The sequence below is a fragment of the Chiroxiphia lanceolata genome, chromosome 21, assembly GCF_009829145.1.
Source record: "Chiroxiphia lanceolata isolate bChiLan1 chromosome 21, bChiLan1.pri, whole genome shotgun sequence".
Taxonomy (NCBI): domain Eukaryota; kingdom Metazoa; phylum Chordata; class Aves; order Passeriformes; family Pipridae; genus Chiroxiphia; species Chiroxiphia lanceolata.
In genome coordinates this window covers 5,759,425-5,777,900 of record NC_045657.1, presented here as the reverse complement: position 1 = coordinate 5,777,900, position 18,476 = coordinate 5,759,425, and the positions used below count along the sequence as shown (strand labels likewise).

General features: G+C 45.5%; 1 protein-coding gene across 3 annotated transcripts in view; it reads left to right on the top strand.

Annotated features, from left to right (window-relative positions):
• LRRC8A (leucine rich repeat containing 8 VRAC subunit A) overlaps positions 1-18,476 on the top strand; it is a 19,722-nt gene extending 1,246 nt beyond the window's left edge. For 2 of the 3 annotated variants that reach the window (XM_032707948.1, XM_032707947.1), the window contains exons 2-4: positions 257-379; positions 7,964-10,127; positions 13,186-18,476. In XM_032707948.1, coding sequence (XP_032563839.1) covers positions 7,971-10,127; positions 13,186-13,461 — 2,433 coding nt within the window. In that variant the 5' untranslated portion in view covers positions 257-379; positions 7,964-7,970 and the 3' untranslated portion in view covers positions 13,462-18,476. Of the gene's footprint in view, positions 1-256; positions 380-7,960; positions 10,128-13,185 lie in introns of all 3 variants that reach the window. The other variant, XM_032707949.1, reaches the window with a different exon arrangement.

Below are 18,476 nucleotides of genomic sequence, written 5' to 3'. Positions count from 1 at the left end.
ACTTCTGTTGGAATAACATGCTGGAGATTCTTTCCTGCAAAGAGTTTTACTTGGCTCCTTGTGTTCTTGCCATCTTTCTTGGCATCAGTGTGTCTCTTTCTGGTTCCCAGTGACCCTCTGAGTTGTTCATTGCTTCTTAGATATCCTTTACCAATTAGATGCCCTTTACCAAGCTTTTTACCAAGCTTTTACGTGATGGGGTCCCTCTGTGAACTCCATTCCCTCCTCTTTGCTGATGATCTCTGTTTCATTCCAGGGAAGCTGTTCCCATGGCTTGTGGGGAGTGCAGCGCTTCAGCACTCGCTCGGGATCCAGCACACAGGAACATCATCCCCTTCCAGCACAGAGAACTGACCTGCAGATAGCAGAACCCAGCAAGGTGAGGGCTCTGGGCCAGCTCTGAGGGGTAAAGCCCCCCAAAAATGACCAGGATCCTACTTAAACACAGATGCAAAGCACAGGGTGCAGATGAGAGAAACAGAGCAAGAAGGAAAGGTGGTTGGTCAGAGGGTGATATGGGGAGAGTGGCGGTATTTAATTGTGGTGGTGCTAATTAAATTTTGTGAGCCCTTATCTTGAAGATGAAAAAGGAACCGAGTGTTGTCCAAATAATGTAACTGTTCTATAGTCACTCATAAAACTAACTCTTGGCCACGTAAACCCTGACTTCTCACTGCACTTACCAGTAAATACTCAAAGGCTCTCCAGGAAATATTTTGGTGACTGCTGCCCGAAAGGAATGCGGCTGAGAAATAGGAAGAACTGTTTGGTTTGGTGGGTGCCCTTCTGTTTCCTGTGGGGTGATTTGTCCTGCTGGATAGGCATCTCCAGGCAGCTTTTCCCAGTGAACTCTTGGCACTTGTGTGGCTGTCAATTGAGCAATGACAGAAACTAGTTGCAAGAAACTCCTTCCCTCCTTGGTTCTGCACTAGGACAGTGAGGAAAGGGATTGCAGAATTCTGTGCTTCTCTTCAAGATGGGAAATTGTGTCCAGTGTTCTGAGCAGGGATGTGCAGTGAGATGATTCCGGAATAGAAGTACCCCTAAGGCTTGTCTGATGTTCTGGCAGTTCACTGATTTTGTTGGGGTATTTTTGTACTGATCCTCTCATGGCATTTGGAAACCCTTTTAATTCATGTAGGTCAAAGACAACGTGCATAAATATTTCCTTAAAGCATGCCAGAAGCCATGTGTTAAAAGCTGATGTTGCCATGTTTGAAATATGAGTGCCTGAATCCTTCCAGCCATGACTTGCTGAAGCTGGTTACATCTGCTGCAGGCAGTCAGATGGTCTGTGGTTTGGGGGTCCCTTGTGCTATTTTTTTTTTGTTTTAAATAACCAGTGGAGGTCACATGTATCAAGTTATAGCTGTGTGATTAGAGCAGGCTTATTAGGAGCCTTCATGTAGTTCTCCCACGTTCTAAAGAAGGATTTTGTTCAGTAGAGTACTTAAAAGGGAAGTGAAACTGGTGTTAAATGGAGCTTAACTGGTATATAGCAAAGTAGTGGTGCAATGTCAGGTGAGTGGTGGTGGAGCACAGAGGAGAAGGGTTTTTTTAGGATTTTTGTGTGAGGCACATTGTTTTGATAATGGTTAAAATTTAAAGTATTCAGCTGCAGTGTGGTGAGTCTCCTTTGGGCATTTTTTGAAGTGTTTTTAAAAGCAGCCTTAGTTTGACATATGCACACGAATACTGAACAGGCATTCAGCAGTCCACATGCTTTGAAGGGCATCTCTTGAGTGCTTCCAAACAGCTTTTTCTTTAAACTGTTGATGTGCTGTATGTGTCTTGTATTGCAACTGGAAATCCAGTTCATGTAGCTGGGTTATATCTGCCCCTCCTGCTGCTGTCAAACAGCTTTTGAAAATAAAAGCTATTCAGTCCTGACCTCCCTGCTGACATAACAGTGCTGCCTTCACCTTGTGTACTAAGCATTGTTAACATCTGCTGTAAAATTGCCTTGGCAATTCACAAAGCTCCTCTTGTGACAGATTTCCAAGCTGCTTCTCGAGCTCCAGCCTGCTTTTGTGCACAGCAGAGGTGTAAACTGGGCTAGTTAACAGGTCCTCCTTCAGAGTCCTTGTTTTATCAAGTCTTGGGGATGAAAGGTGGGATGGTCTTGTGCTTTTTTAGTTGACCGATGCAGTCAGCAAATGTTCTGAGCTGGAAGTCAGACACAGTTTTGGAGCTTGTGGTCCTGAGGGCAAGGCTTAGAGGGTGTGGGGAACATGTGAATCATAGAATCATAGAATCAGCTGGGTTGGAAGGGACCTCTGAGATCATCAAGTCCAACCCTTGATCCACTACCGCTGCAGTTGCTAGACCATGGCACTGAGTGCCACATCCAGTCTTAACTTAAAAACCTTCAGGGACGGAGAAGCCACTACTTCCCTGGGCAGCCCATTCCAATGTCTGCTTACCCTCTCTAAAGAATAGGTACTTGCTCCTCTTTGCTCAGACTAAGCTGAAATATTAACGTGCTGATGGTTGATGTCTTAATTATCTTGCTTTGCTCTTTTCTGTGCCTTCTTTCATCCTGACTGGCTCATCTCTTTGAGCTTGAAAACAGCTGTGGCAACACTCATGGATCTGTGCATGTTGTGACAGTCTGTCAACAATGCATTATATTATCCTTGCTTAAGAGATTTTACTCACTTTGAATCTAGTGTCTTGATTTCTTAATCTGTTTTTGGTTATGTCAGAGCTCTGCTCTGTCCACTATTTCTGCCTTGAGCTGGGAACAGCTGGTTCCTCCTCTTATGTGGCTCTCAGTGCTGAATTTAAGTGCTGAAGAGCCCCTTCCTGCAGCTGCTGAGGTGCTTGAAGCTGCTCTGGTTGTTATATGTTAATGCTGGGGCTGTCTGGTTTCTTAAGGAGTTACTAAGAGAATTAATTCAATCACCTGCATTAAGCAGCACAAGGGAGTGTTTCATTGTGTCCTGTTGGAAGAAGCCAGTTGTACTTTTCCAAGACAGCTCCAATGCCCTGTCCTTGAAACATCTTTGTTATGGCAAAGAAAATTAATTTTGGATAGGAAGCCTGTGGCCATATGCATTCATAATTTATAAGCTGACACAGCCTTTTTTCTCTGGTTTACATCAGTGTTGCAAGTCATCTGATGGCACTTAAATTTACAACACTGGCACACAGTCCCTGCCCCGAGTGTCAGTGATGTTGGTAACTGCAGACCGTGCTCAGTTCTGTGAGCTGGGGCAAAATGCTGTCAGAAAGCACAAAATGTAGCAGGCCAAGCCAGGTCTCCAGCATGGATTGTTCTGGTGGTGCAGATGTTCTTCCCTGTACTTGTCAGGACACGCTTCTGTGGTGGTAAACAGGAGCTACTGCACTAGACTTAAGAATGTCAGTCTTGCATCTGACAGGAAGAGTCAGCTAATGGGTAGCTGTAAAGATGATCAAGTGCCATCCATATTGTAGGTGGATTATTCTTTTTCACGAGCTTCAGTGGAAGACAGTGTGACCCAGTGGGTTCACTTCATCTTGCTGTGTCTTGTGGCTTGGGTGGGGCAGAATTTTGTGTGAAAGCCACCTTACCCTGCTCTCAGCGTGGGGTTCAGTGCCTGTTCCACTGAGTGAAGAGTGTAAGTTCTCACAGCTGCTGTTCCACCACTCTGCTGGTCTAAATGGTAAATGACCCTTTAAACTTGACATAGAATCACAGAATGGCTTGGGTTGAAAAGGACCCTAAAGAACTTCTAGTGATCATGTTCACTTCTCTACCTCAGAAGATGTTTTGTTCAACAGAAGGGATTTATTTTTTTAATGCAGAAGGGGCCTGATACAGGGATAATAGTTGGTTGTTCAGGGCTTTGGCGTCTGGCTTCACTGTTTTTTCTTTCTAAACAGCAAAGGACAAAATAACATGACTTGTTCTGTCTCACATCTTGGGCTTTTCCAGTTGATCACATGGCTGTCCTTGTTCTTGGAAGGTTTTCTGAGGGGTGCCTGAAAGCAGCTCTGTTTCAGACTCCCTCCCCCCCCCTTAATTCTGGACTTAATAAACATGAGGGAGGAGACACGTAAATTCCCAGTCCCATTTCTGCCCAGTAAAGCTCTTGCATTTCCTGATTTTTTTTTTTTTTTTTTGAACAAAGAGCTCTATGTCATACCCTTCTTTAGGATTTCAGGTGGCAGCATGCTGGGGAGGGAAACTGCTCCATTGTAAACTTACCATAACATGTTATAGCTGGTCAGTAATCAGGGCTGTAGTTTTAAGAGCATGAAGGGTTTTCTTTCCTTTATCTACCTCTGATTCTGTCAGCACCTGAACAACTTCCTCTTTGTCTGGGCTTCTGAAAGGTAAGAAATTCTGTCAGCAGTGCTTGACTTGTGCTTTGCAGTCCACAATCTTAGACTGAAAACCACTGGAAATTCTGAATATCTGTAGTGGGAAAAGAGAGTTGCAAGATCCAGCATAAAATGCATCCACACCTACTTACCTAGAACTGTATTATGAGACTGCCTCACTTGAAAGCTGCACTCCACTAAAGGTGAGGAGGATTTCTGATTTCAGGGAAGTAAGGGTGGAAGTTAAATTCTTGTGCGTCCTGAGATCTTGCATGTAGTGCTCTTTGTCTGGTAGCTTTGTTAGTAACAGAATGGCCAACAGAAAGGAGGAGGAAAGAGGAGGCTGGGTGAAGTATTCAGCAGTGATGAGTCAAGCTGACAAACTGGCCAGTGAAACAGAACAGTGATGTTGTTTCTGTTCCCTCTGTCCCGAGCTGGATGTGCTGGCTGCAGGCAGGGATTTGAAGCACTGCTCAGCCAGGTGCCTGTTGACAATAAATCAGTCTCAAGTTTTTTTAGATTAGATGGTTTTAGATAGAGGAATTGTCCAAATTGGAGGACAGTTGCTCTGTTAATAGCTGTGGTTTGTGGAAAGCATTCATGCCCTCAGCTGTGTCAGCCTTCAGTGAGGTACAGGCTGTTTTATACGTTTAGTCTTGTCTCTGACTGGTTTTACCGTGTAGGTGTGGTGTGCTCAGAATGTGCCTGTTATTCCAACATGAGTGATTATCTTTCTCCTCCAGGTGTGTCTGGTAAAACACAGGATTAGTCCTTGGTGATGCTTATGGTTGGCTGAAGGCTGGGGAGGTTTGGCAGGCTGGTTATGTAACTCTGAAACTGCTGTTCCTTGTCTGGGATCACCCTGTTCAGCACTGGGGAAGCTGTAGGTCCATGACCAGCAGGCTGAGGCAGGGATGGTCCCTGGTGGGATGCAAACCTGGGTCCAGGTGAATTTGCAGACACCAAAGGGGGTGTGTAGTAGCCAACATGGAGTGTGTCAATATTTCAGGAGCATATTTGTCTAGGTTGGATTGATCCTGCTGTATGATAATGAGGCTTTAGCATACAGATCTTTTCCTGAGCAATCTCAGATGTTGCTGCTATAAACTGTCCTGGGATCAGGATGTGAATTGTAGTGCTGCTTGATGCAGCTGAAACCCTCCAAGGTAAAGTCATTTCTTGGAGGCAGGGGAAGAGGGACTGCTCAGGGACTGTGTGGTAGCAAGGAAAGCTGTGGAATGCAAAGGCTGAAACACTTCTGAGACAAACAGTTGTAAGATTTTTGTTTTTCCCCTTCAGTGTGCAATACCTAAGGCCTATTAAATTACACCCTTAGAAAACTTACTTTCTTATGCTTCTGATAAGCTGACAGGAGTTTAGACAGAGATGCTTTGGCTTATCAGCTTATGCAAGTTTAGTGAAATCAACTTGTCCTTAAACTTGAGTAAAGCACTCTTTCAAAATCTTAGTATCAATGCTTTCCATGGGGCAGAGGTAACTATGCTGCAAGTAAACTGCCTGTTCCTGAGCTCCAGCTGGAAGGTTCTGCAATTTGAGGTGCACATGAAGGAGCTTGGATCCTTCTTCACCAAACTGCTCTGACCCTGAACTTCCTTTCCTGTGGCTGTTCCCGTCCATGAACTTAGTCCTTCAGTCCAGGTGTTCTGTGCTCAGCCTCTCGTGAGGCTGCATGACAGGAGGGACTTGGCAAGTAAAGCTTCCTCACAGTGAACACTTTGCTGCTGACAAAGCACCCTGGAGTCCAGCTCCTGGAAGGAGCAGAAGCTTGAAGTCCACCATCTGCCTGCTGGTCCTGCGGACCTTGGTCTGCTCTTGGTCACAAGGGAGGTAACTTTATTTCTGGCCAGCTGCCTTCATGCAAGGATTGCTCCCAGTCTTATGCCAGAATAATATCCTCCATGTAAATCCTGTCTTGGCGTAGAACTGTCAAGAACTAGACACAGGGAATCTGGGTGAGGAGGGATGTGACTTTCCCATATACTTTCTCAAGTTTTGATGGGTACTTTCCCCTTTTACTGCAGATGCTGGGAATAAGGTTAGATAAGACACAGCAAACTCCAGCTTCTGTAAAGGTGGCCCCTTGTTTTATTGTTCCTCTTTGAGACTTGAATGGGGTCTCCACTGCTGCCAGGAGGAGTGGGGACTTGCTGTGAATGTCCTTTTCTTCCTCCAGTGACCCCGTCATTGTTACTGGAAGGCAGGAGATTTCCTGCTCCACCCTGTGGGGGTTTAATTGCTGACACTGAGCTGTAATGGATTCTCATGGGACACTCAGGATTTTTTTTTCTTAGCTGTCTTGTAGGTGCACAATGTAAAGGGGGATTTCCTACCCCGTGTAGCTGGTAAGCAGACTTATGGAGCCAGCTGGGCTAATTTCTTTTTGGTTTCCTTCCTACCTATCCTGAGATACAAATCAAAAGCGAGCACAAGGGTCATTCCTTGTGAGGAAAGAATTGGACATTTTCTGGATTGAGCATCCTTTACACTTAAATTCATGTGAGTTTTGAAGTGACTGACAGATCAGTGCTTGTTCTCCTCCTGAACTTTGCTAGAAAGTATGATGTGATATTACTGCTTTTTCGTCATCATTAGAATGAGTTACAAAGACTTCATGTTCTTTTGTGTTACCTTTGAATTGGGGAATTTTATGAGCTCAATTATCCATGGATCAGTCAGGCTTCTGGGCTTTCTGTGGCTTGTTGAGAGGAGCATGCTCCAAGTTTCATCTGGAAGTTGGAAGGACAGAATATGCACTGCCATAAGGCCTCTGCTTCCCAGAACCTTTTGCTTTCCTTTATGACACTTAAATCCCAGCTGAGATGAACTCTAGGTGGGAATGGTTGGTCAGGGAAGTGGATTCTTCTAAGTATGTCCCCCCCTTCCTCTTTTTCTGAAGTAAATAAGGCAAAAAAACAGCTGTTAGTGTTTCAGTACTGAATCTATCAGAGGGCAAGTAACTAATCTTTCCCTGGAGAATTAACTCAAAGGGAGGAAGCCAAAAGTACTTACAGGGAAGGAAAAGTCATGATATTGGGCAATGTTTTTTCTCTTTTCCAGCTTGCTTTATGAATGTGTTGATGAGTTGCATCAATTAAGTGGTTCTGGGAAATATAGTTGTATTGTATGTAGGTCTTTTTCCTTGCCCCTGCAGTTTGAGAACCACACATAGACAGGATTTTTATGTAAAAGCAAACAACATGAGTAACGAACTCATGACAGCTAATCTCTGTGTGTGGATTTTATCACTTTCTAACAGTGCTGGCAAACTCCTTCATCCCTGAAATAGAATCCCCGGATAAAACAGTGAATTTCCAAATACTGGTTGATCGAGGGAATTGAAATCTCCCCTGTGAGCTTCTTTTAAGTGTGAATGTTTTGCTCCACAAACTGCTAATGATAAACACCAGTTGTGAGGTTTTGTGACAGTTCATCTGTCAGGGAAGACTGAAATGAACTTCCCAGCCTCAGCTGTGGCAAATGACTCACAGGAAGCCTCATTCATTTGTCTACCAGTGACTTGAAATTGTGTCTTGGCTAATTCCAGTCCTGCTGTGCCAGCACTTAACAGGAGTGTTCTGATGGCCTCTTGTGAAGCAGAACAAAACAGTTTGAGCTGTTTCTGGTTTCCCTTCAGGTGAACCATGATTCCAGTCACCGAGCTGCGCTACTTCGCCGACACTCAGCCGGCCTATCGCATCCTGAAGCCGTGGTGGGACGTGTTCACGGACTACATCTCCATAGTGATGCTCATGATCGCGGTGTTCGGGGGCACGCTGCAGGTCACCCAGGACAAAATGATCTGTTTGCCCTGTAAGTGGGTTACCAAAGACTCCTGCAATGACTCTGTGAGGGGATGGACAGCGGCAACCCCGGAGCGTAGCTACTATAACACTAGTCTAGTTCCCTCTGCGGACACGGGGCCCACGGGGATCCGGTACGACCTGGACCGGCACCAGTACAACTACGTGGACGCGGTGTGTTATGAGAACCGCCTCCACTGGTTTGCCAAGTATTTTCCTTATCTAGTGCTGCTACACACCCTCATCTTTCTGGCTTGTAGCAACTTCTGGTTCAAGTTCCCAAGGACCAGCTCCAAGCTGGAGCATTTTGTGTCTATTTTGCTTAAGTGTTTTGACTCTCCGTGGACAACGAGAGCATTATCTGAGACAGTGGTGGAAGAGAGCGATACCAAACCAGCGTTTGGGAAAATGAATGGCTCCATGGACAAGAAATCCTCCACGGTCAGTGAGGATGTGGAAGCCACTGTTCCCATGCTGCAGAGAACCAAGTCTCGAATTGAGCAAGGGATTGTGGACCGGTCTGAGACTGGGGTGTTGGACAAAAAGGAAGGGGAACAGGCCAAAGCACTCTTTGAGAAAGTGAAGAAGTTCCGCACTCACGTGGAAGAGGGAGATATAGTTTATCGCCTGTACATGAGACAGACCATAATCAAAGTCATCAAGTTCATTCTGATCATTTGCTACACCGTGTACTATGTCAACAACATCACCTTTGATGTGGACTGTAAGGTGGACATTGAGAGCCTGACTGGCTACAGGATGTACCGCTGTGCTCACCCTTTGGCCACTCTCTTCAAAATCTTGGCCTCTTTCTACATCAGCCTGGTGATTTTCTACGGGCTGATCTGCATGTACACGCTGTGGTGGATGCTGAGGCGGTCGCTCAAGAAGTACTCCTTTGAGTCCATCCGGGAGGAGAGCAGTTACAGTGACATTCCTGATGTGAAAAATGACTTTGCTTTCATGCTCCATCTGATCGATCAGTACGACCCCCTCTACTCCAAGCGCTTTGCTGTCTTTCTGTCAGAGGTGAGTGAGAACAAACTGCGGCAGCTGAACCTCAACAATGAGTGGACTCTGGAGAAACTACGCCAGAGGATCACCAAAAACTCTCAGGATAAGCTGGAATTGCATCTTTTCATGTTGAGTGGCATTCCTGACACGGTCTTTGACCTCATTGAGTTGGAGGTCTTGAAGCTGGAGCTTATCCCTGATGTCACTATTCCCCCAAGCATTGCTCAGCTCACCAGCCTTAAGGAACTGTGGCTCTACCACACAGCTGCCAAAATTGAGGCTCCAGCCCTTGCCTTCTTGAGGGAGAATTTGAAATCTCTCCACATCAAGTTCACAGACATCAAGGAGATTCCTCTTTGGATTTACAGCCTGAAGACACTCGAGGAACTTCATCTGACAGGGAATTTGAGTGCTGAAAACAACCGGTACATTGTGATAGATGGACTGAGGGAGCTGAAGAGGCTGAAGGTGTTGAGGATGAAGAGTAACCTCACCAAGCTACCCCAGGTGGTTACAGATGTTGGTGTGCACCTTCAGAAGCTTTCCATCAACAACGAGGGCACCAAGCTCATTGTCCTCAACAGCCTTAAGAAGATGGTCAACCTGACGGAGCTGGAGCTGATCCGGTGTGACCTGGAACGCATTCCCCACTCCATCTTTAGCCTCCACAATCTGCAGGAGATAGACCTGAAGGACAATAACCTAAAGACCATTGAGGAAATCATCAGCTTCCAGCACTTGCATCGTCTCACTTGCCTTAAGCTGTGGTACAACCACATTGCCTACATCCCCATGCAGATAGGCAACCTGACCAACCTGGAGCGCCTTTACCTGAACCGCAACAAGATAGAGAAGATCCCCACCCAGCTCTTCTATTGCCGGAAACTCCGGTACCTGGATCTCAGCCACAACAACCTGACTTTCATACCACCAGATGTTGGACTTCTTCAAAACCTGCAGAATCTGGCTGTGACAGCCAACAGGGTAAGTGAGCATGGAGCTGAGCTCCCGTGTGAGTAAATAACGCTGGCACTTGTGTTATCTGGGTGATTAAACGTGCTACAGTGGTCTGTGGGTACTGCTGGCACTGCCTTTTGTTTTTCTCTGAGGGGTTTATCTAAGGCAAAACATTGCAGATAGCTCTGGGTTAAGCCTATCTTCCAAGAGCCCTTGTTCTGAAGCATTTCCTCTCTTAACAGTGAGACTCCTTCCAAGGAACAGTTGGAGGCTGTTTGGAAATCCTGCCTGCAGCTGGAAGCTGGTCTTCTTTAGATTCACATCTGTTTCGGGCTTAAAATGGAGATCTGAGAAACCAGTCAATATAAAACTGTGTGCTTAAGCCTGTGTACTTGAGACATGTACATACACTATGGCAGCAGCCATCTGGGGTGTGCATGTATGTGGCTTACAGCCTTGCTTGGAGTACTTTGCATTTCCAGGGAATGCTCCATAGTTTGGTCTTCTAAGTGAGAAGTTGGATATGGACAGAGTTGGGAAAAATGGTTCTTAAGCTCTCACTTTTAAGATGGATTGTCTCCTTCCATGAAAGTACTTCTGGAGGGAGCAAGGCATCTTCTGCAGTGTCCTGGCTCAGGGCAGGGGTAACTAAACCAGGTTTAGCAACTGGCAGTCAGATGGAAAAGTGTGAACTGTGGAAATTCCTCGACTTTTTCAGAGGGGAGAAAACATGATGGCACCTTGCTGTGGGTTTTCCTGTGTAATCCCAGATGGGTTAGGCCTAAGCCTTACATTTCAGTCTCAGTGCTGGGCAGATTACAGGGAACGACCAAATGTGCCCAGTTACCATAAACTGTTTCTTGGCTTGTGTTGGAGGGTGTTTATTTGCTTAAAGCAAACTATACCCATGTGTTTTTTCCTGAATCTTTGTTCCTTTGTTTGGGACTAAGGAGATTTCATTTACCACGTCTCACAAAGTTGAAGCTTTCATTCGTTCCATCCGCAAATTCCTCGGACACTCTTTCTCTTGGAGTTTATTGTCACCCAAGGTTGAATTGCAAACAGATTTAATTAGTTGCTTCTGCGTTCTTTTGGGACCCAGCAGAATTGTCCTGGAGCAATACTGGTTTCCACTGTCCTACATCAAGGTCTTTAGTGCTGTTGGCAAGATGTAATCCTGACTGAGCAGTGCCAGATTGCCTGTGAGACACACAGAGCAGCTCAAGTGTGGTTTGGCTTTTCACAGAAGTGCTCTCCAATCAAGTACTTAATTGCTGATGCCGTTCAGTTTTACACAGGGTTCCTAAAACTCCAGCCCACAGTTTGGGGTTAGTGTCTGAAAGTTTGGCTCTGTGTTGTGCCTCTGCAAAGTGGCAGCAGACAAGCAGTTCAGCAATCCCAGCTGAGCAGCTGCTCCCTCAGCTTTCCCAGCTCCGGATCTGTTTGTGTGGGTGGCTGAAACTCTGGTGAACTTCATGGTGTGTTCCTGGTCAGAACTCGGATGATTCTGTACCAATTGTTTCCTGGTAGCCTTCCAGGCACAGCACAGGGTTAATCTGCAGTGCATCCTCTGCAGTTTAGGGGTGGAGTGTTTCTTGGATGAGAGGAGTGGGAGGCAGCTCCATTTTCTGCAGCACAGTGTGGCACCACCCATTTCTGAAGAAAACATGCAATAGGAAGGCTGGAGCAGCCTTGGCTGGGGTGTGTTTGGAAACAAAAGGTGGTGAGGACCCAGTGGAACAGCCAACCTGTTTGTCTTCTGCAGGTGCCTGGGCAAGGCCAGAATTGCCCTGAGGTTCTGACAGCCTGGTTGCTACCAGTAAACAGCAAGAAACACAAGGACTGATAGACTGACAATTCCCAAGGCCAGGAATTATTTAAACTGTGAGCTCAGCAGTCTCAGTAAATAGAGACTTCTGGAATTGGCTGGTACAACTGTCCCATTCTGGAAAGCAAGGCTGTTATTCCTTCCTAAAACTTCCTAAACCAATACTTGTCCCTTAAATAACACTATTATTTTCCAGAGTCTGTGATCATTTGATTGCATGTTGCTGTTTGCAAAACACTCCAGTACCAGTAACAATGACTACATTGAACTGTCTTTAATTGGTCTGGTCTCATCTTGGCTTTTCCTTGGGCTTCCCCTCATTCGGAATGGATTACAGACTAATTTAGCCATGAATGATATCATGCATAATTTGAGTTTTAAAAAGGTCATGTTTGCATTTAAAGGCAAATGATAGCCTCCCAGCTGAGACTTTGAATTAAGGGGAGAATCCTGAATTGCTACATTTAGTCCCTAGCCTAGTGTTTGTTAAACCTTAGCCATAGTTTTTCCTAGAAATTCTTGGGGAGGACTGGACTATTAAAAGGATTTGCTAGAAATAAGCCTTATTAAATTAGTGATTCCTGTTTACCTGAAGGTGGTGGTGGGAAAGCTACCAGCTGGTGGCTTCATTTTGCTGTTGCTGTTGCATTTTGGCACTGTCAAAAACCCCCATGATTTGAAGCCTAGGAAATCTTTGTAACGTTTCACAGCTCTACAGAAACGATGGAAGAATAGTCCCAGTTTTCAGGGCCTGGAGGTTGTACCCCCGTAGCCTCTCACTGCCAAACTAGAAGTCCTGACTAAATCCAATCTTTGATGTTCAGTATTAAGACCGATTGTGCAATGACTGCTTAAAGCAAAGGAGCTGTGATGCAATGATAGAATAAAGGATTTGGGATGGAAAGGAGCTAGTACTGATGGAAGCATGTGATGGCTTAGGTCAGATTGTGAGCAGGTTTCTGGTCCTCTAATCCTGTCCTGTGGGACATCATCTGTCTTAACCACCATCACTGGTGATCTCCTGTAACTGAAAGATGAATACGTAGAACTGTCTGAAAAAAGAGTCCATAGAATCATGGGATAGTGGCTTTTACTTTGGGAACAGACCTTATGATGGAAAGCAGGAGCTTATTAAGGGAGAAATAGATGATTGAAAACAGTTACTCCTTAAACCTGGAAGCATTTTGTAGGCTTGCTGGTGTCTTAAGCGTCCATGTTTGCTCGAGACCTTGCCCATAACTGATTTCTTTTTTCCAGATTGAGAGTCTCCCTCCCGAGCTGTTCCAGTGCAGGAAGCTGAGGACCTTGCACCTGGGCAACAACGTGCTGCAGTCGCTGCCGTCCCGGGTGGGGGAGCTGACAAACCTGTCGCAGATCGAGCTCCGAGGGAACCGCCTGGAGTGCCTGCCCGTGGAGCTGGGGGAGTGCCCGCTGCTCAAACGCAGTGGGCTCGTGGTGGAGGAGGACCTGTTCAACACCCTGCCCTTGGAGGTCAAGGAGCGGCTCTGGAGGGCAGACAAAGAGCAAGCCTGAACCCCTGGGCAAAGGGAAAAGCCTCTGACCAACGAGCAGGAAGCAAAAGGCCATTCCAGCCCCCTTTTCCCCAGATGCTCCCCTTTCTCCACTCCGATCACTACCAGACTGGCCAAGGAGTCCTTGACAAATGTGACTCATTCAGAGTCAGCTTCTTGCCTCAGATGCAGGATGGGGGAAGCTTGGGATCAGGATGAGGATCAAGACAGATTAATCAGCCTCTGAGCAAGGGCCAGTGGGAGTTAGAGGTGTTGCTGTTCTTCTGGACAGGAACTGGGGTGAGGTGGATGGTGCTGGAAAGAAGAAATGACCTTTGAATGGAGGAGAAAAGGAATGTGGGGATTGCTGCATTGCTCCAAATAGGGCTTTATATGTACCAGGGATGAGTGTCCAGTGTCCTGCAAGCAAAGACCAAGAGCCAGGAAACCTCTTGAACTTTCATCTCTATGACACTGGGTACTGTTCCCCTCTGACTCAGATCCAGTCAGTGAGGCCCCCAGAGGGATGGGATGGGATGGGACACAAGCAGGTGATTTTACCTGGATGCTTGGCATTGGGATTTGGGGGATAAACATCTCACAGCTGCTGGAATGCAGGATTTATTTTTTTTTTTTACTAATTATCTTTCCCCTTTGCACTCTACACCTTTTCCTCTGCCCCTGGAGAAGGAACCAAACTATCTGCTCCCTTAAGATTGCACTACTTTAAAGGTTTCAAATCACTTGTGCTGATGAGTAGATCACGCAGCATCCTTCTCCAGCTGATGTGCTGGAGGCACTAACTGACAATTCCAAAGCTTTAGCCTGTTCTGAAATGGATGGTTACAGTGTAAGTGAGAGATGAGCTGGATAAAGAGCAATTGGACTGTCTAATCTACTCTCCCAGAAACATCGAGTTGCTTCAGGATCTGGCTTTTAGTTTTCAAGCAACTTTTTAATTGCTGGTATTCTGTTACATATCAAGTATTAATGTGCAACTGGCCAGTGTGTCAGGGCTCACCTGGGCTTGGAGGGGAAACTCAGGTTTCCTCTGCACCTCTTGTCCCCCATCCTGCCTTCCCCTACAATCAGGTTGTTAAATTAAGTTTTTCAGTGCTCTGCTGGTGTTTTCCATGGATGCAGTCTCCAGAGCTGCTTGATTGTTGTTGTCTTCCCTTAACAGCTGTCAGTTCCTGTTACACCTCTTGACCTAAATAACAGGCTAATGCTGGTTGAACCTGGTGCTGGAAAAGAAACCTTTCCTCCTGTTTCTTCCCCTTTTCATTCCCTCGGTGTTAAGGAGGAGAATGAGAATCCTCTGTGGACTGAGCTCTTCTGGCTCCCTGGAATAGAACAGTTTTTATTGAAACAAGCCTGACCTGTTTGGTGTTCTTTGACAAAAAGCTCTCAACCTCCTGGCCTGGCAGAGGCAGATAATATGTAATAGCTCCTGGTAATCGTGTCCTTAAGGTGGGTGGATAAGGTGTGCCTCCAGTACTCCGAGATCTGCCCTTTTCCATCAGGAGGAACAGGAGGCTTCTGGACCTACAGGTCCTGGTTGTAACACTCTGCAACAGACCAGCAGGTTGGCTCCAAGGTGAAGTGCTGCAAGCTGAGGCATGAGAAGTTTGGAGGCCTCCCATGGGTACAGAGGGGGAAGCTGCATCCAAAGTGATTCCTGGTGAGCTGCCAGCGAGTGCCCTGGCTTAGGGAATTGTGGTGATCCCGTGGATCTTGGGGCAGTCAGGCACACTGTGGCTTTCTTCATCAGATGTAAGATATGAATTATATATATATATCCTAAATATGCTGAAACCATGAACAATGTTAATGGGACTCTGGATTTGTTGATGTTCAGATGCTTAAATAAAGCTACATTAAAATCAGGAGATCTGTTTTTAAGAAAAATGCTTTTAAGAAAAATGTAAATTTTGCTTCCCTTAGTCCATTCATTATGAGAAGTTTAAACGGTCCAGAGGATAATATAATTAAATCTCCATCTGGGAGGCAAGGTACTGTAAAAGCTTTTCTGGCTTCTAATAGGGTTAGTCTTGAAATTGTGTTAGAGTTGGGGCCACTGCTGAAAGGATGGGGAAGGACTGATGCTGATTGGATTGGATTTTGGATTGCATGAGCATTTTGGATCACAGAAATTGTTAGATGGGCTTATGCTTCTTGAGTAAAGCAGGAATCACTTCAGGCTTAGCTGCAGTAATGCTATTTTCCAGTCAGTTCCCTGTGGTGGATGTGGGAGCTGTTTGGATGGTGAAGGAAACTGGTTTTTTCCTCCCCTTACTCTGTACCAAAAGATAGTGGTGGAGAGTAATGGCCACTGCCTGGAACTTGAACTCTTTGCTATCCAAGGCCACTGGTAACTGCTTTATTGCACATGTATTTTAGACTAGGCAGGGCTGGAAGGGCAGAGCACTTCACAGGAGTTTCACTGGGCTCCCAGGAGCAAAGGGATTTCTCCTGGATGTCTGGATAGCAGATGAGTGCTTTGACTCTTGATTGCAGCTGTGGTCTTAGTTATCCAAACTCAGTTTGGCACAGCTGAGTTAGAAGTTTCTCTAAGCAGCTCCTGAAAGTGCTGGCAGTGCTTCTAGAAGCTTGCAAGGCTCCTGACCTGCTGTGGATCCCAGCAGGACAGGGGAACACCAGTCACAGAGCTCAGACTGCCCTGGGCTGAGCTCTGAGACAGGCCAGTATTGATCATGCATGAAAACACCAGCTTTGTGCTGCTCTTGCAATATTCCAAGCTTAACTTTTTTGGTTATGGCTGCCAGGGCTTGAGAACTGCCTGTGTGGCAAAATTGGGATGAGCAATCCGGTGACATTTTGTACCATAAACAGGGGTGGCACAAATCCATTGTCACTCTGAAAGAGCAATATGAGTTATTTACTCCTGATCTGTGCTGCTTGGTCTCCCTTAAAGAGCTACTGATTCCAGAGTATTTCTCTTGTATGATGAGGTGGAAAAAGCTTTAAAACTTCCAAGGACAGGGTCTAAGACCGTGAGTCCTGAACATGCTAATGACTGAGGACTCCTGCAAAACGTGTCTGGTTTGCTCAGTCTGTGCGGGATGGGCTCACATCAACAATCCTCCCTCACTTGCAGGTATTCAATCAGTGAATGTTCCCTATTTTCCTTTAAGTTTCCATCAAAGTGAAGATTAGGGGGTTTATTTCTGACACTGTGTGTTCACAAAAAGCATTCAGCTTAAGCAGGCAGTCAGTGATCTGGTCAGTGTCTTGTTCTCCTGACAGGCTTTTCAAAGCACTCTGGTAGTAGCAAACCAGATTATTTATTAGCTGCTAAACCATACAGCAACTTGAATTAAACCCACCTGTTTCCTTAATAGCACTTCTGAGCTGAACAAGTTCTTGGAGATCACAAACAGGCTCACCCCGTGTTAGCATCCAAGGTTAGTAACGTGCACTTTACCTTTCCTGCTAAATAACCCAAAAAGTGATAAATTGCAACTAATTATTTTGAACCAGCTGAAAAGCAAGGAATACCAAACCTATGAATTGTGTTAACTCGTGCTGTACTCTGACACTCTGCACTGGAATGTGAGCTGAAGTTGTTCTGTGTTTCAGATGCTTTCTGATTTTATTATTTGATCCCCAGTTAATTCAGCAGCTGGAAGTGATTTACTGTGCCAGTCTGAGTGGATAAATAGCTGTTACAGGTATCTTTCATGATGTGCTGTTGTTGGTATTAATTGTCACTTCCTGATAATATCCTACCTCATTTGTTATTTTTTCTTATTACCATTTATATGCTCCATTTAGCTCACTCCATTTTAATTAAAGTTCTTGGTGTTCACTACCATAAATAGTATTAAGTGGCTTTCTGTTGCTGAACCATACTGAAGTCCTCTTTTTTTTTTTTTTTTTCCCCCTCTCTAACAATTAATTCTAGGAATTTTGAGAACAATAGCACATCCTTTACAGAGGATGAGCTGTATGGAAAAAAGTCCCAAACATTATTGATTCCCCAGCTGTGACATTGTTTCCTTTCCTTACCTTTTCTCTGCTTTTGAATGGTTTGAGTTCTTTGGATTTTTAAAATATTTTTAGTCCTCCTTCAGGGGAGGAGTAACTTTTTCCCCCTCATTAGTATCTGTGCCTTCTCTAGAGATCTGTTCATGTAAGGTCTCCCCAGGGGCAGCTGCTCCCTCGGGTGTGTTCCCTTGGATTTTTTTTTCCTTTCAACCATGGAGAGATTTCTTGATTTCTGGTGTGATTTCTCACTGCCAAACAATATTGTCATACTGTAAGTCATCTGCTCTGAAAGCTGCCCAAGGTAAGGGTGTGGGGATGCTGAATAGGGAGATTATTCCATTTTAACCCCCCTGTTTGGCCACACAGCGGATTGTGGAGTTTTCCAGAGTAAGTGCCAAAACCAAGTGAGTTTTTAGTCCTACCTGTGTTCTGACAGTGCAGGAAGCACAACTGGAAGAGGGCAGGAATATTGTCCCCCCCTCCAGGAGGTGGGTTAATACTCCACTGCTTTGGCAGCATGAAACCCTCCAGAAATCTCTCCAAAATCCTGTTTCAAAAGTAACTGCACTTGAATTGCTGGACCCCAACAGCAAAGGGGTGAACTTTGTGTGAGTTCATACAAAGGCTTAATTTAGGATTCCTGGAATTTCCCATCCCTCCCTCTGTTTTCCTTTAAAGGAGTTTTATTGAACAATGGGGGAATTTTTCTAGAGGAGACTTATTGAGAAGGGGGCTACTGAGCCTGAGTCATCTTTCCAGCTGACAGATGTGCCCATTGCAGTAAGACACCACTCATGGCTTAAACATGGCTCACTCCCACTGTGGAAATGCAGGAGCAGGGCTGTGGTTTGGCATCTGAGACCTGCAACTCGGTGTGACATTTCAGAATCATGACATTCACTTTGTACCTGGGATTGTTTGGGCAGCTGATCAGCAGCACCTTCCCTGGGGGCACTGAAGCTGCCCTTGTTTGCTCTGAAAGACTTGTACGACTGGACACTTTAACAGAATAAAAGTTGTAAGTTTTAA